The sequence below is a fragment of the Nerophis ophidion genome, linkage group LG27, assembly GCF_033978795.1.
Source record: "Nerophis ophidion isolate RoL-2023_Sa linkage group LG27, RoL_Noph_v1.0, whole genome shotgun sequence".
In the NCBI taxonomy this organism is placed as follows: Eukaryota; Metazoa; Chordata; class Actinopteri; order Syngnathiformes; family Syngnathidae; genus Nerophis; species Nerophis ophidion.
In genome coordinates this window covers 23,107,283-23,131,971 of record NC_084637.1, presented here as the reverse complement: position 1 = coordinate 23,131,971, position 24,689 = coordinate 23,107,283, and the positions used below count along the sequence as shown (strand labels likewise).

At 41.0% G+C, this 24,689-nt stretch overlaps 1 protein-coding gene and 1 pseudogene across 1 annotated transcript in view; one reads left to right on the top strand and one right to left on the bottom strand.

The window, feature by feature from the left end:
* LOC133544553 (cyclin-dependent kinase 16-like) overlaps nucleotides 1-7,322 on the top strand; it is a 40,451-nt gene extending 33,129 nt beyond the window's left edge. Inside the window, exon 17 of the mRNA XM_061890026.1 lies at nucleotides 6,319-7,322. Coding sequence (XP_061746010.1) covers nucleotides 6,319-6,356 — 38 coding nt within the window. The 3' untranslated portion in view covers nucleotides 6,357-7,322. The remainder of the gene's footprint in view (nucleotides 1-6,318) is intronic.
* The window catches only part of LOC133544461 (suppressor of tumorigenicity 14 protein homolog), a 480,364-nt pseudogene that overhangs the window by 411,949 nt on the left and 43,726 nt on the right, over nucleotides 1-24,689 (bottom strand).

Genomic DNA, 24,689 nt, shown 5'->3' with positions numbered 1-24,689 from the left:
TAAATCTTCCACCAAAAATATTTTGATGTGAAGTAATCGGAAACTTGTATAGGTCAATAATTCATAATAACATTGATTTTGGTTCAATATTATGTTTTGAGCAATGACAGTTTGAAAGAAAAAAACAGCTTTATTTAATTAGACAACGTTGCAACTTTTTGTAAATTACATTTAGCCTTTAAGCTTTTTTATTCAACTTTTGTTTATTTTAATAGTATTTTTAGAATGGGCCATGGGCCTTTAAAACATTAGGTGTGTGCCGCAAATGGCCTCCGGGGCACACTTTTGACACCCCTGCTATAGATATTAAAAAATTAAATCAGAGCCTGGCGACACTTGCATGTTTATCATAACTCTTTCGCTCTGTCTGTCTCTGTCCCTCCCTCACGAATGCTGCTGTGTGCACAAATTGTCTTGTTTTGAACCTTTTCTTAACTTTGAATGTACATTGAAAATACACGCAACCCTAACTTCAAATGCCGGACATTTGAGGCATTTAAGAAACTCCACCCGGACAGCCCCTCAAAAGAGGACATGTCTGGTGAAAAGAGGTATGGTCAGTCTATCATAGCCCAGTCGTTGCTAGCATGCCGTGTGTTGTTGTTTTTTTGATTGATTGAAACTTTTATTAGTAGATTGCACAGTACAGTACATATTCCGTACAATTGACCACTGAATGGTAACACCCCAATAAGTATTTCAACCTGTTTTAAGTCGGGGTCCACGTAAATCAATTCATGGTGCCTCGTAGGGGTGCAACGGATCAAAAAACTCACGGATTGGATCATTTTTTTTGGATCAGCAAAAAAAAAGACAAGACAAATAAACAGAAGTTTTGCCGTTTTGTTTTGTAACACTTTTAAATTATTAAATTAAAATATATAAAATCTAGTTCCAGTGCACAAGGCATAATATCTTCTTTTTAACATATTTAATGAAAAACAGTGCCACATAAAAAGGGATTTCTCCTTTCCTCCACTGCTTGTGTCAGTACCTACACAAGGTGACTCTCGTAGAGGGGGCGTGTCTTCTCATCTCCCACTCTGCTGTGATGAAATGAGCGCTTATCGTCACATAGTTCCCCTGGACCTCCACCCTTCTGTTGTGAGCGCAACAGATGACGCTCGGGATAGTTTGTCCACAACTTTTTTCTTCTCTTGCTCATAAAAATCTGGAACAATCTTATCGTTGATGTTGGTGCGCAACGGGATGTCGTAATGTGGCTGAAGCACTTTCAGCATGTGTTTAAAACCCTCGTTTTGCACAATGGAGTCTGCACCTATAAACACACCGATTAAATGGCACGGGGCGTTTAAGTTCCTCCGTTACTCCGCTCGCCATTACCACGCTGTGTGAACAACTTTTTTAAAATTTATTTATTTATTTTTTTTCATAAATCATACCGCGGATCACGTGTGTGCCGAACCGAAGATATTGATCCGAACGGATCACGGATCAATGTTGATCCGTTGCACCACTAGTGCCTGGGTGTGCATTGTTCACAAAACTTGCGCTACTTGATATGTCCGTGTCGTTCGCTACACCTCCGATCCGAACCGAAACCCCCGTACCGAATCGGTTCAATACAAATACACGTACCGTTACACCCCTAGTGTATATGTATACTTATATGTATGTATATATATATGTGTGTGTGTGTGTGTATATATGTATATGTATGTTTTTATCAGTATGTGTATATATACTGAATATATGTGTGGATATGTATACATATATATATATATATATATATATATATATATATATATATATATATATATACAGTATGTATGTATATATACATACTGTATGTATACATACATACATACTGTATATATACATACATACATACTGTATATATGTATGTATTTATCAGTATGTGTATGTATGTGTGTATTTGGGCTGAAACAATTCCTTGAGTAATTCAATTACAAAACATATTTGAGGAATTTTTGCTGCCTCGAGGCGTCAAGTTTTTTTACGGCATTTTGCTTCATTTAGTAAACCGTAGTCAAAGCTCACATTTCGCAAGGACTGTTTAGCTATTGCACAGCATGTTTACGTCACAGATCATACGCCACCTGCACTGCACAACACCGCTCTTTTAAATTCGCTTGAGTTTAGTAAACTTTTTCGCCGACGTAACTGGCAATGGCAGACGCCGCAGAAAGCAGTGGACAAGAGCCGTAGCAAAACAAGGGTATTAAGAAGCGACAAAAGTTGTCTAAGGTGTGGGAACACTTCACACTAAAATGTAAGGAAAACGCAGTCGTATGCAAACATTGCAAAGTGGAGCTGGCATACCACAATAGCACAAGTTTCATGCTGCTGCACCTGTCGAGATAGCATCCGATTGAGGGACGTTCAGAGGCAAGGTAAGTCATCTTTTATTAAATGCAAACGCAAAAGTTGTGTTAGTAAAATAAACGTTATTCGTTATGATAAATCTTTCACTCCCGCAATGTCATCAAATGCCGCCAAAATGTGTTGAAAACTATCAACGCTGTCCAAGCTGTCGCCTTCAATTAGCCTTTCATTAGTAACCACGCGAAAGTAGTCGTGCAAAGTTATTCAGGTTATGCAACCACATGCTACTTGGATAGCTTACACTTCTCCCGTCCAAAGGCAAAACCTTGTAACTCACTTCTAGCTGATTTTGAGAAAACAAAGGAAAACCAATCTATCTTGATGCTGTCTTACAAAGATCTACAAAGTCATCAAACGTATAGATGTTTTCTTGAGCTTTCATTTTCTTGCCGATTGAGCCATGGATTGAATCTGCTCTCATGAACGTGTGCCCTATCTCCAGATATTTTATCACAATCTCGGGTGGGCCCCATTCTGCGTTTGCACATTGGCCAAGAGCCGTGTACAGCGTCCAGTTTTCATTTTGACTTCCACAGATATCTGCCCAAAAGAGTATGCAAGGGGAAGAATCAAGAACAATACATTTAATGTAGGTGCTTGCAACGTCCTGGGCCAACCTTCCAAATATCCCCTCGTGCCATAATATCACATAATCAGGTTGACCGTCGGCCCCCATTCGTGCAAATGTCTCATTAAAGACAATAAGGCGACTGACAAAGAAGCTCCGATTGGTCCCTTGAGATACTAGGTTTTTCTGTTGTATCTACGCGGTTATGTGGTAGTTGCTAGGTCCTGCCATGCGCGTAAAATTATTATCAGCTCAGTTTTGACCAAAATATAGTTACTGGGTTTAGCCTTTGGACGGGAGACTTGCACCCACCATAGTCTCTATAGCAGTGGTTCTTAACCTTGTTGGAGGGACCGAACCCCACCAGTTTCATATGCGCATTCACCGAACCCTTCTTTAGTGAAAAATAAAATGACTTTTTTTTTTAAATTCAAGACAAAGGTATATGTTTTTTTTTACTGGTGCACAAAAATGAACCATGCATGAGTATCACATAGTTCAAAGAACAAAACCAACACAGTGCATGAACTCACAACAAATTACACCCCTGTAAATCAGATGGAAATTAGAGGGAACATTGTTTGGGGGTATCCATAATATGCTGATAGGGAGAAGTTTTTATTTTTATGATGAGTTGGGTGAGTCTTGACCTCCGCGGCAGAGGTTTTGTCGAACCCCTGAGGCCGACTCACCAAACCCCTAGGGCAGGGGTCGGGAACCTTTTTGGCTGAGAGAGCCATAAGAGCCAAATATTTTAAAATGTATTTCCATGAGAGCCGTACAATTTTTTTCTAACACAGAATACAACTATATGTGTGCATTTTTAAGTAAGACCAACATTTTTAGAGTATAATAAGTCTCTTTTTATTATTAATAACATTGTTATTCTGAAGTTAACTAATAATACATAAAATAATCCTTACCATTAATGAACAGGTGCGGAAGAAAACGGATTGATGGATTAAGATGCATGAGAATGTTTTATATTCTGAACGTTATTTTTAACACTGTGATTACCAGCGGAATTATTCATTACTTATCGTGTTACGCAATGTCGGGTAATATATTATCATGAGAGCCAGATGCAGACGTCAAAAGAGCCACATCTGCCTCTAGAGCCATAGGTTCCCTACCCCTGCCCTAGGGTTTGATCGAACCCAGGTTAAAAACCACTGCTCTATAGCATAAGCGCCAAGTGGGTGCTCGGACGGGCGGTAAATCAGCCGCTACTTTTCTGAGCATGCGCGGTTTTTGCTTGGTAGTGACTCATCACTGATTCCACATTTCAAATGCAGTATTTAAGGCACTACCTAATCCACTTTTTATGTTTAATATAATTAAAACTGTTCGTAAAGTTTAAATTTTGTTACTAAGAATATAGTTTTATTTTAACTTTCTCAGGGAACATTCATTTTAAACAAATTTTATATATATGTGTTTTCATCTCAAACATGTTTTGACCGCAAAATGAACATTGATTACTATTTTGGATGCAAAGAATGCAATGAACTGTATTGCATTCTTAAAATCTAAAACTGTTGTCATAATTAAGTGTATGTATATATATGAATATGTATATACATGTATATATACATGTGCATGTGTATTAGAGATGCGCGGTTTGCGGTCTCATCAGCGGAGTCCGCGGGTAAACCACGGGTCGGGCGGTTGACATGACGAAAAAATTGATTTGAATTAGATTCGGGCGGGTGGCGGTTGAACCATCCGGAGACATTTGATATACATGGTTCTGGGATCGGTATCCTTTGCCATTCAAAGAGCCATTTAAGACCAGTGTCATAAAGCGAAGAAGTCAATAGGAGACGCTATTATTCTCTTGAATGACTGCCGGCAGTCACCCAGGTATTAAATATTAGTGCGTGCTATGAAGCCATTGTAATATGCGCCACGCTGTGAAGCCACACCAATTAAGAACGACAAACACATTTCGGGAGAACATCCTCACAGTAACACAACATAAACGCAACACAACAAATACCCATAGTCCTTTGTATTCATGACACAGCCTGAATATATTTTACACCCCCTCCGCCCGTGCGTCGGTAAGGTGGGCGGGGGCGCGGGGGTGTAAAATATATTAAGGGTGTGTCATGAATACAAAGGATTATGGGTATTAGTTGTGTTGCGTTTATGTTGTGTTACTGTGAGGATGTTCTCCCGAAATGTGTTTATCAATCTTGTATTGTGTGGCTTCACAGCGTGGCGCATATTAGTAAGTGTTAAAGTTGTTTATATCACAACCATCAGTGTACTCTGTGTCACCCAGTATGCCTTTCAATCTCATACGTGTGATTGCAGAAGCTGCACACAACATGTTGCTGGACTAACAATCGGTTCGTACATGTTGTTGAAGGTGTCAAAGGCAACGGCTTCACAAGCACGCCCACATTCTTGTCATCAGGATGAATGCTTTTGAATAGTCGCGAGAATGTTAGCGGCTCCAATTGACTACATTAAATAAATAAATGGGTTGTACTTGTATAGCGCTTTTCTACCTTCAAGGTACTCAAAGCGCTTTACTCTGTGAAACAGTTATAAATATCTCTGTGAGTGATAAATGTGGCCAACCTCTGATGTCATTTAGCGGGAGGTTGGCGGGCGGGTACGGTCCCGATAAAAAGTTGGTTCGGGTGGACGGCGGGTGGATGACGATTTTGGTGATGCGGATGCGGATTATATAATTGCCTATCTGCGCATCTCTAATGTGTATGTATTTCTTATTAAAAAAAAATACATATTTTTTTCAACCCGATTTTTGGAAATTCTGAAGATATTTAGAATCGGTAATGGTGATTCGGATGTGAATCGATTTTTTTTTTTTGTGCACCCTTAGTGCAAGCTTTTGGTTTCTTTTGTTTCCGCTAACCTCTTAAGGCCCAAGATGTTTGTTTACATGCTATTTCTATTTCTCTTTGCTATTTGGGCTTATTGGATCCTAAATAGAATATAAACTAAAAATCATCTTGTGATATGGTGTACTTGGTCCATAAGTACACAAACGTGTACTTCATGTGTAGTGACATGCACATTTTTAATTTTACAATTTTTTTTTTTTACAAATTCCATTGAATGTTATACACTTCTGACACCACCAGATGGCAGTATAAGTCTCCATATGTCAGCCTAAGACCCCAATTCAGTAGTGTACACAATTTTGGAAATAAGCGCTAAAAGGTGCTGTCCACGCATGTGGCCACTAAGGCCTTTAGAGGTTTTAAGGGATGTAAACTCAAACAGGTTCCACTCTACAAGTAAACCTTTTTCCAGTCTTTGTAGAACAAGTTGAAGTTTTGCATTTCTTTAAAAAAAAAAAAAAAGGCACATTATTAAGGAAACTTAACAACTTTTTTTTTTTTCATCAGTCAACAGTCTGAGCAGGAGGCGGAGTCTTCTCTTCTGAAGTCATCGCCGTCAAGTGTCCAAGTGGCAGATGTTTGCATGCAGACGCAATAGTCAACTTATGACCAATAAGAGGACAGGACATTGTTTCCGTGGCAACAGGTCTTCCATTTTTATGAACATCGCATCTGCTCCGAGGTCAGTTTAGTGTTCTTGTCATCGATGACATCACGTCAAAGGGAACGATCGCGCCCAAATGTGAAGAATTCTCCAGGAAGCCAATGTTTGTGCACGTGACTGTAGAGCAACGTTTATGTTTATGACTGTAAATAATCACATGATGCACGTGCGCAGTTTATTAGGGACGCCTTTGTGTCGTCACGGCAACCTACGGGGGTCGGCCACCAGCCTTCCTGAAGGTGTCCCTAATAAACCGTCTGAAAGAAATATAGTGAGCGATTGCACAAGTCATCTGCGTTTCCGAAACGGTCCAATCAGCTTGCAGAATGTCCCGACACTCCCGCGCCAGATGCTGGTGTTCATTGTTTGTACTTTTACGTGATTATTTATATGACTTTGAAGCTTCAGGAAGTCACTCACGTCCAATCGGTGCTGAAGTCATTTCAAGCTACGAAGGAAAGTAGTCGATTTTATTGTTAGTGACGTAACGTGGGCGGAGCCAACTTTTCATCATGTGACTGTTGAATGTAGTGACATTGGCTGAGTTTACATTTTTTATTTGCTGTGGAGAAAAGCGGAGAAAACAGAATTTGTGCCTGGCGACCGTTTTGCTTTTCCTTCGTCCTCACAAGAAGGGAAAGGTTTTATTTTGAAATATGTGGAACGTGACGCCGCGTGTTGTTCCTCAATTCTGTTTTCTCTGCTGCTTCTGTAAATGACACCAAAGTTCTCTGCAATATAGCGCAATGCATGATGAGATTCTTCGTTATTCTTCCTGCGTCTTCTCGTGTAGTATTCGCAATATATTTACACCACCAAATATTAAAAAGTTTGTATTTATTCTCAACGCTGCTTCAGATTGTCATGTTTGGTCAGGTGACCTCGACACATGTACAAAGTATTTAAAAAGACATGCAATAAAACTTGCTGCACATTCAGCGAGGGGGCGTGACAGTCTCATATAGGACTGTGAATCTTTGCCACCGAACGATTCATTTCAGAGTCGATTTTCTGTTCAACACAATTCTTTATTCAAACCGATTCTCTCAGTGTTTTACAAACTCAATTTACAAACTTAATTGGTTGTCAAGCATTGTTTGTGTCTAGCTCGGTTGGTAGAGTGGCCGTGCCAGCAACTTGAGGGTTGCAGGTTCGATTCCCGCTTCTGCCAACCTAGTCACTGCCGTTGTGTCCTTGGGCAAGACACTTTACCCACCTGCTCCCAGTGCCACCCACACTGGTTTGAATGTAACTTAGATATTGGGTTTCACTATGTAAAGCGCTTTGAGTCACTAGAGAAAAAGCGCTATATAAATATAATTCACTTCACTTCACAATGGAGCAGAATTTCCCAGAAGAAACAGTATACCGTATTTCCTTGAATTGCCGCCGGGGCGCTAATTCATTTAAAACCTCTTCTCACTCCTGCACTTACGAAAGGCATGCGGTAAAAGTAAGCATGCGCTAATTATTTTAAAACCTCTTCTCACTCCGGCACTTACCAAAGGCATGCAGTAAACATTTGAGTGTGATGTAAGCTTGGACCTTAAATCCTAATGAATAGCTCTAAATCTTCTTCCCTTTATGCGATTTCAAATTATCGGTATTGAAATCAGCCTCCTCCATTTTGAAAATGACGACAGGGGAAGTGTCACGAGTTTGACCAGGCGGTAATACTAAGCATGCGCAAAATTATTTTGCGAAGCGAGTTTGACCCGGCAGTAATTCAAAGCAGCCGCATACTATATGCCTTGCGGCAATTCAAGGAAATACGGTAAATATGAATTTTGGGTTCCAGCCTCAACAAATGTTCATGTTTTAGTGAAGGGTTGTACACTTTGAACACACTACAAAGTGATGTACAGTACAGGCCAAAAGTTTAGACACACCTTTTAGAGGGTTATTTAGAGCAATGTTTCTTAACTAGAGGGCCGCGAAAAAATGTGTTTCTCAGGTGTGGTCCTTAGTTGTAATACACTTTTCCGCCACTTGTGGCAGTAATAATATTATCAGAAAAACTGAAGAAGTCTGGAGTTATCAAAGTCGTAGAGAAGTTTCCTAAGCGCAAAAATTATGACTAAATTGGTGGAGCTGTATTTTCATTTGCAATTTAATTTTTTCACAGTTGAGTTAGGAACATTATTTACTATTAATTTAGTTGTAATTTAATTTAAGTTAGTACTGTGTAATTTTATGTAATTGTATGTTGCATAATTATTTTTTGTCCCTTCTTTTGCAGTGTATTTTTTTGGTACTTATTTTTGTAATCAGCCTGATTGCCACACAAAAACTATGAATGAACACATGTGGAGTTATGTACTTAACAAAAAAAGTTGAAATCACTGAAAACATGTTTTGTATTGTAGTTTCTTTAAAATAGCCACCCTTTGCTCTGATTACTGCTTTGCACACTATTTGCATTCTCTCCATGAGCTTGAAGAGGTAGTCACCTGAAAGGGTTTTCACTTCACAGGTGTCATAGTTTTGATGCCTTCAGTGACCATCTACAATGTAAATAGTCATAAAAATAAAAAGAACACATTGAAATGAGGTGTCCAAATTTTGGCCTGTACTGTATATGTACACTAATACTGTATACACACATTCGGTAGAGGCCAAAAGTTTGGACACACCTTCTCATTCAATGCGTTATCTTTGTTTTCATGACTATTTTCATTGTAGATTGTCACTGAAGGCATCAAAACTATGAATGAACATGTTGAGTTATGTACTTAACAAAAAAAGGTGAAATAACTGAAAACATGTTTTGTATTCTACTTTCTTCAAAATAGCCACCCTTTGCTCTGATTACTGTTTTGTACACTCAATCAATCAATGTTTATTTACATAGCCCTAAATCACAAGTGTCTCAAAGGGCTGCACAAGCCACAAGGACATCCGCGGTACAGAGCCCACATAAGGGCAAGGAAAAACTCACCCCAGTGGGACGTCGATGTGAATGACTATGAGAAACCTTGGAGAGGACCGCATATCCTTTCAGTCTCCCCTCTAGGGGAAACCGAAAGCAATGTACGTCGAGTGCGTCTAACATAATATTGTGAAAGTCCAGTCCATAGTGGATCTAACATTGTAGTGAGAGTCCAGTCCATAGTGGATCTAAGATAATAGTGAGAGTCCAGTCCATAGTGCATCTAACATAATAGTGAGAGTCCAGTCCATAGTGGATCTAACATTTTAGTGAGAGTCCAGTCCATAGTCCATCTAACATAATAGTGAGAGTCCAGTCCATAGTGGATCTAACATAATAGTGAGAGTCCAGTCCATAGTGGGGCCAGCAGGAGACCATCCCAAGCGGAGACGGGTCAGCAGCGCAGAGATGTGTCCAAATATTTGGCCTGTACTGTATATGTATATATATATATATGTATATATGTATATATGTGTATATATATATATGTATATATATATGTGTATATATATATGTGTATATGTATATATATGTATATGTATATATATATATATATATATATATGTGTATATGTATATATATATATATATATGTATACATGTATATATATGTATGTATGTATATATATATATGTATATATATGTATGTATATATGTGTATATATATATATATATGTATATATATGTATGTATATGTATATATGTGTATATATATATATATGTGTATATGTATGTATATATATATATATATATGTATATATATATGTATATATATATGTATATATGTATATATGTATGTATATATATATATATATATATATATATATATATATATATATATATATATATATATATATATAAATACACACACACACCAACTGTATACACACGTTCTCTGATTACTGTTTTGCACTCTCGTGGCTTTCTCTCCATGAGCTTAAAGAGGTAGTCACCTGAAAGGATTTTCACTTCACAGGTGTTATAGTTTTGATCCCTTCAGGGACAATTTACAATGTAAATAGTCATGAAAATAAAGAAAACACATTGAAATGGGGTGTCCAAAATTTTGGCCTGTACTGTATATGTACACATACACTGTATACACACATATACAATACATTTAGGACACATCTTCTCATTCAATGCGTTTTCTTGATTTTCATGACTATTTACATTGTCACTGAAGGCATCAAAACTATAAATGAACACATGTAAATAAAATAAATAAATAAATGGGTTGTACTTGTATAGCGCTTTTCTACCTTCAAGGTACTCAAAGCGCTTTGACACTACTTCCACATTTACCCATTCACACATACATTCACACACTGATGGAGGGAGCTGCCATGCAAGGCGCCAACCAGCACCCATTAGGAGCAAGGGTGAAGTGTCTTGCTCAGGACACAACGGACGTGACGAGGTTGGTTCTAGGTGGGATTTGAACCAGTGACCATCGGGTTGCGTACGGCCACTCTCCCACTGCGCCACGCCGTCCCTGTAGCGTTATGTACTTAACAATAAAAGGTGAAATAAATGAAAACATGTTTTATATTTTAGTTTCTTCAAGATATCCACCCTCTGTTCCAATTACTGTTTTGTACACTCTTGGCATTCTCTCCATTAGCTTCAAGCACACCTGTGAAGTGAAACCAGTTCAGGGGGCTACCTCTTGAAGTTGGGCAGCACGGTGTAACAGGGGTTAGTGCATGTGCTTCACAATACGAAGGTCCTGAGTAGTCCTGAGTTAAATCCCGGGCTTGGGATCTTTCTGTGTGGAGTATGCATGTTCTCCCCGTGACCGAGTGGGTTCCCTCCAGGTACTCCGGCTTCCTCCCACTTCCAAAGACATGCACCTGGGGATAGGTTGATTGGCAACACTAAATTGGCCCTAGTGTGTGAATGTGAGTGTGAATGTTGTCTGTCTATCTGTGTTGGCCCTGCGAAGAGGTGGGGACTTGTCCAGGGTGTACACCGCCTTCCGCCCGAATGCAGCTGAGATAGGCTCCAGCACCCCCCACGACCCCAAAAGGAACAAGCGATAGAAAATGGATGGATACCTTTTGAAGCCCATGTAGAGAATTCCAAGAGTGTGCAAAGCAGTAATCAGAGCAAAGGGTGTCTATTTTGAAGAAACTACAATATAAAACATGTTTTCAGTTATTTCCCCCTTTTTTTTGTTAAGTACATAACTCCACGTGTTCATTCATAGTTTTGATGCCTTCAATGTCAATCAATAATGTTAAAGGCCTACTGAAATGAGATTTTATTATTTAAACGGGAATAGCAGGTCCATTCTATGTGTCATACTTGATCATTTTGCGATATTGCCATATTTTTGCTGAAAGGATTTAGTAGAGAACATCAACGATAAAGTTCACAACTTTTGGTCGCTAGTAAAAAAGCCTTGCCTGTACCGGAAGTAGCAGACGATGTGAGTGTGACGTCATGGGTTGTAGGGCTCCTCACATCCTCACATTGTTTATAATCATAGCCACCAGCAGCAAGCGAGATTCGGACCGAGAAAGTGACGATTCCCCCATTAATTTGAGCAAGGATGAAAGATTCGTGGATGGGGAAAGTTAGAGTGAAGCACTACAAAAAAAAAAAAAAGGCTACGGCAGTGGGAGCGATTCAGATGTTATTAGACACATTTACTAGGATAATTCCGGAAAATCCTTTTTCCGCTTATTGTGTTAATAGTTTTTTATTGAGATTATAAAGTCATACCTGAAAGTCGGAGGGCTGTAGTGACCGCCAGTGTCTCTGAGAGAAGCCAATGGAGGAGCCAGGATCACAGCTGCCTTTTTGACAGCTGCTGCAGGAGGACGCTAACGCCGCTCAAGTCTCCGGTAAGAGGCAACTTAATATTACATCTTTCTCATCCAAAAACTTGCTGGTTGACATGTGGTAGGGAAACATGTCCGCTAAAGCTTCACTACAAAGAAACACTGGCTGTGTTTCGGTTGCTAAAGACAGCTGCAATCCACCGCTTTCCACCAACAGCATTCTTCTTTATAGTCTCCATTGTTAATTCAACAAATTGCAAAAGATTCAGCAACACAAATTTCCATAATTCTGTGTAATTATGCGATGAAAACAAACTCCTTTTGGCACGCGTCAACATAAGCGTCATCGTTCCGCGACATTTTCAACAGGATACCTGGCGGGAAATTTAAAATTGTAATTTAGTAAACTAAACCGGCCGTATTGGCATGTGTTGCAATGTTAATATTTCATCATTGATATATAAACTATCAGACTGCGTGGTCGGTAGTAGTGGGTTTCAGTAGGCCTTTAATAGTCATGAAAATAAAGAAAACGCATTGAATGAGAAGGTGTGTCCAAACTTTTGGCCTGTACTGTACATTACTGGATATGAAATAAACATAAGGCGGTGATGGATCAACTTTATAAGTCATAAAAAAAGTCAAAACAAGTACAACAAGTTGCTGTAGGCACAGAGAACTTAGTCACAGATATCCTTACCTTCAACAACCATATTGCTACAAGCATACACATTTCAAAGAAGTAAAACGCACACATTAACAACGGCAGGGAAGTGACGAGTGAAAAGGAACCGGGAGGGGGAGAAGGGAGCCGTGCGTGTCTGTTTGTGCACTGGTCGAGAAGAGATACTTTGTTCTCTGCTGTGATATCATTCTGTTCTGGCATCCTTTCCCAGAAAAGACCAACTTCACACACTCCTCGCAAATACCGTATTTCCTTGAATAGCCGCCGGGGCGCTAATTAATTTCAAACCCATTCTCACCCCTGAGCTTATTCAAGGCATGCGGTAAAAGTAAGCAGGCGCTAATCATTTTAAAACCTCTTCTCACCCCTGTGCTTACCAATGGCATGCAATAAAAAAAATTTTTTTTAATAAAATTAATAAAAAATTATTCGGCAGGTTGGGGACCACTGCTCTACAACATGTCATCGCACCCGCCTTTACATCAGCATGCCGGCCGGACGCATGCATTACGCTGCTTCTCGTACGAGATTGCAAGGCATACTTGGTCAACAGCCATACCGGTTACACTGAAGGTTGTGGTACAAACAACTTTAACACTCTTACTAATATGCGCCACACTCCAGGAACCCTAACCAAACAAGAATAAGCACGCGCTAATAATTTTAAAACCTCTTCTCATCCACGCTTACCAATGGCATGCAGTAAAAAATTGAGTGTGATAAAAAATAAATAAAAAATAATTCTGCGGCCGCGGCCCGGTGGTTGGGGACCACTGCTCTACAACATGTCATCGCGACCGCCTTTACACAACGCTATCTGCATGCCGGCCGGACGAATGCTTTTCGCTGCCTCTCATACGAGATTGCAATGCATACTTGGTCAACAGCCATACCTTTTACACTGATGGTTGTAAAATAAACAACTTTAACACTCTTACTAATGTGTGCCACACTCTGTGAACCCACACCAAACACATTTCTGGAGAACATCGGCTCTGTAACACATTATAAACACAACATAATTACCCAGAATGCCATGCATCCATGACTCTTGGCTAAAATATACACGCGCCCCTCAACCCCGCCCACCTCAACCAACGCACGAGGGGCGGGTTTGGTGCTAGCGGGGTGTATAATATAGCCAATAGTCATAGATGCATGGCATTCTGGGTAATTGTTATGTTGCATTTGTAATTTGTTACAGAGCCGATGTTCTCCCGAAATGTGTTTGTCATTCTTGTTTGGTGTGGGTTCACAGAGTGTGGCGCATATTAGCAAGAGTGTAAAAGTTGTTTTATATCACAACCTTCAGTGTGATGTGTATGGCTGTTGAACAAGACCCCTGGTTTACATATAGTACAAGCAACAACAAAAAAACTCCACCGCCATTTTGAAAACTACGACAGGGGAAGCGTCACTCGAGACGTCACAAATTTGACCCTGCGGTAATAGAAAGCATGCGCTAATAATTTTGGGAAGCTAGTGCGACCCGGCAGTAATTCAAGGAAATACGGTAGTTTTTTTTTTAAATTCCTTCTTCTTTCCACCCTGGTCTATTGACGTTTTTAAGACCTGTTGAGTTAGCTTGTCAAAAGGCACACATGCTGGAGTGTTGAGACGTGACTTCTCCCGCACAACAGGGCTCCGCCTCCCCAACAAAGTTTCGCCACGCCGTCACACCAGCGTGCGTCCGCAGAGACATGGTCGGCTTGAAAAGTATGTTGAAGTTGCTCAAGTTCAGAGGAGTTGGTGGCTGAGAGTCACATGTTGACGTTTCTTTACATTAGACAGCTGACATGCGGCAAATATAAACATATTTACACTAAATGTTGCAGAAAAATAGCTAAATACTTGGCTCACAAAGATTTAATACATTTACTGCATGAACAAAAAAAAGATTGTGGGATCTGATGTCGTTGTGGCTTGTGAGACGCTCGTGATTTAGGGCTATATAAATAAACTTTGATCCATGGGAAAGCTCGCAAATGTAAAAGTTAGCATCTAGAGGGGTTTGTAAATTATTTGGTAGAACATCCATCCATCCATTTTCTACCGCTTGTCTCCTTTGGGGTGCATTCGGGCGGAAGGCGGGGTAACAGTTACAATTAGAGATGTCCAATAATATCGGCCGATAAATGCTTTAAAATGTAATATCCGAAATTATCGGTATCTAAAAAGTAAAATTAATGACTTTTTAAAACGCCCCTGTACGGAGTGGTACACGGACGTAGGGAGAAGTACAGAGTGCCAATAAACCTTAAAGGCAATGCCTTTGCGTGCCGGCCCAATCACATAATATCTACGGCTTTTCACACACACAAGTGAATGCATGCATACTTGGTCAACAGCCATACAGGTCACACTGAGGGTGGCTGTATAAACAACTTCAACACTGTTACTAATATGCGCCACACTGTGAACCCACACCAAACAAGAATGACAAACACATTTCGGGAGAACATCCACAACAGAACAAATACCCAGAACCCTTTGCAGCACTAACTCTTCTGGGATGCTACAATATACACCCCCCGCTACCCTCTACCCAATTCCCAAGCTGCTGTTTTGAGGCACGTTAAAAAAAATGATTCACTTTTTGACTTCAATAATAAATATGGCAGTGCCATGTTGGCATGTAGTTCCATAACTTGAGTTGATTTATTTTGGAAAACCTTGGCTGCATTCGGGCGGAAGGTGGGGCAACGGTTATAATTAGAAATGTCCGATAATATCGGCCGATAAATGCTTTAAAATGTAATATCTGAAATTATCGGTATCTGTTTCAAAAAGGAAAATGTGTGACTTTTTAAAACGCCGCTATACGGAGTGGTACACGGACGTAGGGAGAAGTACAGAGTGCCAATAAACCTTAAAGGCAATGCCTTTGCGTGCCGGCCCAATCACATACCTACGGCTTTTCACACACACAAGTGAATGCAAATCATACTTGGTCAACAGCCATACAGGTCACAGTGAGGGTGGCCGTATAAACAACTTCAACACTGTTACTAATATGCGCCACACTGTGAACCCACACCAAACAAAAATGACAAACACATTTCGGGAGAACATCCACAACAGAACAAATACCCAGAACCCCTTGCAGCACTAACTCTTCCGGGACGCTACAATATACACCCCCCGCTACCCTCTACCCAATACCCAAGCTGCTGTTTTGAGGCACGTTAAAAAAAATAATGCACTTTGTGACTTCAGTAATAAATATGGCAGTGCCATGTTGGCATTTTTTTCCATAACTTGAGTTCATTCAATTTTGAAAACCTTGTTACATTGTTTAATGCATCCAGCGGGGCATCACAACAAAATTAGGCATAATAATGTGTTAATTCCACGACTGTATATTTCGGTATTGGTTGATATCGAAATCGGTAATTAAGAGTTGGACAATATCAAATATCGGCAAAAAAGCCATTATCGGACATCTCTACTCACAATGATTTAATACATTTACTGCATAAACAAAAAAAGATTGTGGGATCTGAGCTCAGGTTGTCGTTGTGACTTGTGCAGCCCTTTGAGACACTTGTGATTTAGGGCTATATAAATAAACTGATTGATTGATTAAATGATGGGAAAGCTCGCAAATGGAAAAGTTTGCATCTAGAGGAGTTTGTAAATGGAGGTTCCACTGCATTCAGTAGAACGTCCATCCATTTTTCTACCACTTGTCCCCTTTTGGGGGGCAAGTGGTAGAAAGTCGGGCGGAAGGCGCGGTCACAGTTATAATAACACTTTTTCAAAACAGTTTACTCTTGGTTGCATGGAGACGGCCTAAAACAAAACTGGTTCTTATAAAAAGTACATATATTTTTTTTTACAAAAACTTTCAAAATTACAAAATAAACATTGTATTTATAAAAACAAATTGATTTTAGAAAATTTTAAATGAATTTAAAATCAGGATACCACACTTGAGCGTCGTGTCCTCAGTACTGAATTGACAGTGTTGCCAAGGTAACGCGCATCCGGCGGTTATTCGCCGTCTCCGAAGGCAGGCGTGTGTCCTCGGACTCTTAGCCTCCCGCTTACACGCCGCTGTGCTCCTTGATCCAGCGGCGGTATTTGGTGATCCGCGTGTAGACGCCGGGCTTGTTCCTGCGAGCGCAGCCGTCCCCCCAGCTCACCACGCCGGCCTGGAAGACACGCCCACTTTGGCTGATGACAGACAGCGGTCCTCCGGAGTCGCCCTGGAACAGTTAAAGGACAATGTCGGTACTTCTTCACTTTCCCTATAAGATGGTGCACAGGTGTCAAACTCAAGGCCCGGGGGCCACTTCTGGCACGCCAAATCATTCTACAAACCCTGTTTCCATATGAGTTGGGAAATTGTGTTAGATGTAAATATAAACAGAATACAATGATTTGCAAATCATTTTCAACCCATATTCAGTTGAATATGCTACAAAGACAACATATTTGATGTTCAAACTCCTAAACTTTTTTTTTTTTTTTTTGCAAATAATCATTAACTTTAGAATTTGATGCCAGCAACACATGACAAAGAAGTTGGGAAAGGTGGCAATAAATACTGATAAAGTTGAGGAATGCTCATCAAACACTTATATGGAACATCACACAGGTGTGCAGGCTAATTGGGAACAGGTGGGTGCCATGATTGGGTATAAAAACAGCTTCCCAAAAAATGCTCAGTCTTTCACAAGAAAGGATGGGGCGGGGTACACACCTTTGTCCACAACTGCGAGAGCAAATAGTCAAACAGTTTAAGAACAACGTTTCTCAAAGTGCAATTGCAAGACATTTAGGGATTTCAACATCTACGGTCCATAATATCATCAAAAGGCTCAGAGAATCTGGAGAAATCACTCCGCGAAAGCGGCATGGCGGGAAACCAACATTGAATGACCGTGACCTTCGATCCCTCAGACAACACCGTATCAAAAACCGATATCACCACATGGGCTCAGGGACACTTCAGAAAACCACTGTCACTAAATACATTTCGTCGCGACATCTGTAAGTGCAAGTTAAAGCTCTACTATGCAAAGCGAAAGCCATTTATCAACAACATCCAGAAACGCCGCCGGCTTCTCTGGGCCCGAGATAATCTATGATGGACTGATGCAAAGTGGAAAAGTGTTCTGTGGTCTGACGAGTCCACATTTCAAATTGTTTTTGAAAATATTCGACATTGTGTCATCCAGACCAAAGGGGAAGCGAACCATCCAGACTGTTATCCTCGCAAAGTTGAAAAGCCAGCATCTGTGATGGTATGGGGGTGCATTAGTGCCCAAAGCATGGGTAACTTACACATCTGTGAAGGCACCATTAATGCTGAAAGGTACGTACGGGTTTTGGAACAACATATGCTGCCATCTACGTGCCATTTTTTTCATGGACGCCCCTGCTTATTTCAGCTAGACAAAGCCAAGCCACATTCAGCACGTGTTACAACAGCGTGGCTTCGTAAAAAAAGAGTGCGGGTACTTTCCTGGCCCGCCTGCAGTCCAGACCTGTCTCCCATCGAAAATGTGTGGCGCATTATGAAGCGTAAAATACGACAGCGGAGACCCCGGACTGTTGAACGACTGAAGCTCTACATAAAACAAGAATGGGAAAGAATTCCACTTTCAAAGCTTCAACAATTAGTTTCCTCAGTTCCCAAACATTTATTGAGTGTTGTTAAAAGAAAATGTGATGTAACACAGTGGTGAACATGCCCTTTCCCAACTACTTTGGCACGTGTTGCAGCCATGAAATTCTAAGTTAATTATTATTTGCAAAAAAACAATAACATTTATGAGTTTGAACATCAAATATGTTGTCTTTGTAGTGCATTTAATTGAATATGGGTTGAAAATGATTTGCAAATCATTGTATTCCGTTTATATTTACATCTAACACAATTTCCAATTAAGATGGAAATGGGGTTTGTTTATGTAACCGGTGGTCTTTTCCTCTGCGCTGTGGATTTTATGGAACACGACCGACACCATGGGTTGCTCAGCTGCACTTTACTCTCTCGTTATTGTAAACAAAAGGGCGAGTTACGCACAACAGTGAAATAAAAACATACCTGATGATACACAGAATACAATTGTTGTCAATAACTTTCTGCCATCGTCGAGTCACTACACAAATATAATAATGAACAAGAAAGTGAACTTAAGTTTTTAACAAAACAATGCATTTTCTGTGTCGAATGGACGCCTACCTCTCCCGTTATCGTAAACAAAAGTAGAGATGTCTGATAATGTCTTTTTTGCCGATATTCCGATATTGTCCAACTCTTAATTAACGATTCCGATATCAACCGATACTGATATATACAGTCGTGGAATTAACACATTATTATGCCTAATTTTGTTGTGATGCCCCGCTGGATGCATTAAACAATGTAACAAAGTTTTCCAAAATAAATCAACTCAAGTTATTGAAAAAAAAATGCCAACATGGCACTGCCATATTTATTATTGAAGTCAAAAAGTGCATTATTTTTTGTAAACATGCCTCAAAACAGCAGCTTGGAATTTGGGACATTGCTCTCCCTGAGAGAGCATGAGGAGGTTGAGGATGTAGCGGGGTGGTGTATATTGTAGCGTCCCGGAAGAGTTAGTGCTGCAAGGGGTTCTTGGTAATTGTTCTGTTGTGTTTATAAATATAAATGGGTTGTACTTGTATAGCGCTTTTCTACCTTCAAGGTACTCAAAGCGCTTTGACACTACTTCCACATTTACCCATTCACACACTGATGGAGGGAGCTGCCATGCAAGGCGCTAACCAGCTCCCAGCAGGAGCAAGGATGAAGTGTCTTGCTCAGGACACAACGGACGTGACGAGGTTGGTACTAAGTGGGGCTTGAACCAGGGACCCTCGGGTTGCGGCTTGAACCAGGGACCCTCGGGTTGCGCACGGCCACTCTTCCACTGCGCCACGCCGTCCGTTATGTTGTGTTACGGTGCGGATGTTCTCCCAAAAATGTGTTTGTCATTCTTGTTTGGTGTGGGTTCACAGTGTGGCGCATATTTGTAACAGTGTTAAAGTGGTTTATACGGCCACCCTCAGCGTGACCTGTATGGCTGTTGACCAAGTATGTGTGGCATTCACTTGTGTGTGTGTGAAAAGCCGTAGATATTGTGAATTGGCCGGCACGCAAAGGCAGTGCCTTTAAGGTTTATTGGCGCTCTGTACTTCTCCCTACATCCGTGTACCATTCCGTACAACAGCATTTTATAAGGTCCTAAATTTAATTTTTCAAACAGATACCGATAATTTCCGATATCACGTTTTAAAGCATTTATCAGCCAATAATATCGGCAGTCCGATATTATCAGTCATCTCTCGACAAAAGGGAAGTTGGATGGCGTGTCCAACGCATATGAGAAGACAGGTGTCTCAGTAATTATTGTATTAGGAGGGACAACGAGACAATGTTTCCACATCGACAAAACATCGAATAACATTCAGGTTGTTGATAAAAATAATCATCATCATAATAATCCACTCAATTCCCCCCAAAAAGGGATTATTTCGCTGGAATGTAAAGACAGTATAACATACATCCATAAACATATGTTGCGCCAAAACCTGTATGGACCTTTCAGCATTAATGGTTACTTCACAGATGTGTAAGTTACCCATACTTTGGGCACTAATACACCCCCATACCATCACAGATGCTGGCTTTTCAACTTCGCGCCTATAACAATCCGGATGGTTATTTTCCTCTTTGTTCCAGAGGACACCACGTCCACAGTTTCCAAATATAATTTGAAATGTGGACTCGTCAGACCACAAAACACCTTTCCACTTTGCATCAGTCCATCTTAGATGATCTCAGAGAAGCCGGCGGCGTTCCTTGGTGTTGTTGATGAATGGCTTTCACTTTAGATTGTAGGGTTTTAACTTGCACTTACAGATGTAGCAACCAACTGTAGTTACAGACAGTGGTTTTATGAAGTGTTCCTGAGCCCATGTGGTGATATCTTTTACACACTGATGTCGGTTTTTGATGCAGTACCGCCTGAGGGATCAAAGGTCCGTAACATCATCGCTTACGTGCAGTGATTTCTCCAGATTCTCTGAACCTTTTGATGATTTTACGGACCGTAGATGGTAAAATCCCTAAATTCCATGCAATAGCTCGTTGAGAAATGTTGTTCTAAAACTGTTTGACAATTTGCTTACAAATTGGTGACCCTCGCCCTATCCTTGTTTGTGAATTACTTAGCATTTCATGGAAGCTGTTTTTAAACCCAATCATGGCACCCACCTGTTCCCAATTAGCCTGCACACCTGTGGGATGTTCCAAATAAGTGTTTGATGAGCATTCCTCAACTTTATCAGTATTTATTGCCACCTTTCCCAACTTCTTTGTCACGTGTTGCTGGCATCAAATTCTAAAGTTAATGATTATTTACAAAAAAATTTTTTTTTTTATCAGTTTTAAAGGGGAACATTATCACAATTTCAGAAGGGTTAAAACCAATAAAAATCAGTTCCCAGTGGCTTATTTTATTTTTCGAAGTTGTTTTCAAAATTTTACCAATCATGGAATATCCCGAAAAAAGGCTTACATGTGCCTGATTTTCGCTATCTGTAAATCCACCGTTCAATTTCCTGTGACGTCATTTAGTGATGCCAACATGGCGCATAGCACAGCAAGATATAGCGACATCAGCTCGGATTCAGACTCGGATTTCAGCGGCTTAAGGGATTCAACAGATTACGCATGTAATGAAACGGATGGTGGGAGTATGGAGGCAGATAGCGAAAACGAAATTGAAGAAGAAACTGAAGCTATTGAGCGAATAGCTATTAACGCTATTCGGCGATTGCCTTCTAACCAACGATTGAGTGTCGCAGGGTATCTATACATCTCTGTGCCAATGCTGTCGTAGCATCGCCGGTAAAATGTGCAGGAGCAACTTAAATCTGTCGATTGGTAAGTGTTTGTTTGGCATTAAATGTAGGTGGAGTGAAAGGCTGAATGCAAATATAGCTACAAATGTACATACAGCTAGCCTAAATAGCATTTTAGCATTGATTAGCTGGCAGTCATGCCGCGACCAAATATGTCCGTGGGGTCGGGAACCTTTTTGGCTGCGAGAGCCATAAGAGCCAAATATTTTAAAATGTATTTCCGTGAGAGCCGTACAATTTTTTTCTAACACAGAATACAACTATATGTGTGCATTTTTAAGTAAGACCAACATTTTTAGAGTATGCTAAGTCTCTTTTTATTATTAATAACATTGTTATTCTAAAGTTAACTAATAATACATAAAATAATTCTTACCATTAATGAACAGGTGCGGAAGAAAACGGATTGATGGATTAAGATGCATGAGAATGTTTTATATTCTGAACGTTATTTTTAACACTGTGATTACCAGCGGAATTATTCATTACTTATCGTGTTACGCAATGTCGGCTAATATTTATCTGAGAGCCGGATGCAGACGTCAAAAGAGCCACATCTGGCTCTAGAGCCATAGGTTCCCTATCCCTGGTTTAGCACATAAGTCAATAACATCAACAAAACTCACCTTTGTGATTTCGTTGACTTTATCGTTGGAAATGCATCTGCTTTGAGTGTCGCAGGGTATCCATACATCTCTGTGCCATCTCTGTCGTATAGCATTGCCGGTAAAGTGTGCAGACCAAACGAGGGACTTTCAGATCTTTTGACACTGGTGCAACTTGAATCCGTCGATTGGTAAGTATTTGTTTGGCATTAAATGTGGGTGGAGGAAAGGCTGGATGCAAATATAGCTACAAATGTACATACAGCTAGCCTAAATAGCATGTTAGCATCAATTAGCTGGCAGTCATGCCGCAACCAAATATGTCTGATTAGCACATAAGTCAATAACATCAACAAGACTCACCTTTGTGATTTCGTTGACTTTATCGTTGGAAATGCATCTGCTTTGAGTGTCGCAAGGTATTCATACATCTCTGGGCCATTTCAGTCGTAGCATTGCCGGTAAAGTGTGCAGACCAAACGAGGGACTTTCGGATCTTTTGACACTGGTGCAACTTGAATCCGTCGATTGGTAAGTGTTTGTTTGGCATTAAATGTGGGTGGAGGGAAAGGCTGGATGCAAATATAGCTACAAATGTACATACAGCTAGCCTAAATAGCATGTTAGCATCAATTAGCTGGCAGTCATGCCGCAACCAAATATGTCTGATTAGCACATAAGTCAATAACATCAACAAAACTCACCTTTGTGATTTCGTTGACTTTATCATTGGAAATGCATCTGCTTTGAGTGTCGCAGGGTATCCATACATCTCTGTGCCATCTCTGTCGTAGCATTGCCGGTAAAGTGTGCAGACCAAACGAGGGACTTTCGGATCTTTTGACACTTGTGCAACTTGAATCCGTCGATTGGTAAGTGTTTGTTTGGCATTAAATGTGGGTGGAGGGAAAGGCTGGATGCAAATATAGCTACAAATGAGGCATAACGATGCAATATTTATATAGCTAGCCTACATAGCATGTTAGCATCAATTAGCATGCCACTTGAATCCGTCCCTGATCGTGTTGTTACAACCTCCGACAACACACCGACGAGGCATGATGTCTCCAAGCTACAGAAAACAGTCGCAAAAACGGAAAATCACAGAGCTAAATTGACTCGATGTTTGTAATGTGTTTGAGAAAATGGCGGATTGACTACCTAGGTGACGTCACGTTGTGACATCATCGCTCCGAGAGCGAATAATAGAAAGGCGTTTAATTTGCCAAAATTCACCCATTTAGAGTTCGGAAATCGGTTAAAAAAATATATGGTCTTTTTTTCTGCAACATCAACGCTTACATAGGTCTGGTGATAATGTTCCCCTTTAACATCAAATATGTTGTCTTTGTAGCATATTCAACTGAATATGGGTTGAAAATTATTTGCAAATCATTGTATTCAGTTTTATATTTACATCTAACACAATTTCCCACTCATATTGAAACAAGGTTTGTATATTCAGTTTTACAAGCGGCCCTAAGTGTGATGTGGCCCTCAATGCCAACAAGTATCAGGTCCCTTCTCGTGAAGGGCGCTGACTCGGCGGTCATTACCTGACAAGCGTCCACGCCGCCTTTCAGGACGCCGGCGCACAACATTCCGTCCATGACCTGGTTCTTCATCAGACTGTTGCACACGGAGCTGTTGATGATGCGCACTTCAGCCTTCAGCAGGACGTTCGCCGCCAGGCCTGTCAGGTGACAGGAGGACTCCGTCACACGGCGCTACCGACACCGGCGGTGTCACGGTGTACCCACCTCCCTCCCTGGTGGCGCCCCAGCCGTGATCCAGGCCTGGCGCCCCGCGGGGAAGCGGTGCGTTGGCGAGGGCAGGCAGATGGGCCAGATGTGCTGGTTGAGCGGCACGTCCGAGTCCAGCTCCATCAGCGCCACGTCGTTGTGGAAGGTGAGCGGGTCGTAGTCGCCGTGGACAACGATCCGCCTCACCTTCCTCCTCGCCGTCCACTCCTCGGCGTTGCTCTGCGTGTGCTGGCCCAGGAAGGCCTCCCATTGGTCGGCCTGAGAGTACCTGTCGCACAGGAAGTCAGGCTCAGCCGCTTCCTTCCCTCGAGTATTGTCTGTATTGGTACCTGATTGGACCGTTGTCCTGCACGCAGTGGGCGGCGGTCAGCAGCCAGCGCCGGCTCAACAGGGAAGCGCCACACGTATGACCTTTGACCCCGGCTCGCAGGCTGACCTGCCAGGGCCATTCCCCGTCCCGCGCCGCCTGGCCGCCAACAATGCGAGAGCTGCGGTACGGCCGCGAGCCGCAGTCTGAAAACAAAAGACACGTCGCCGTGACAACCG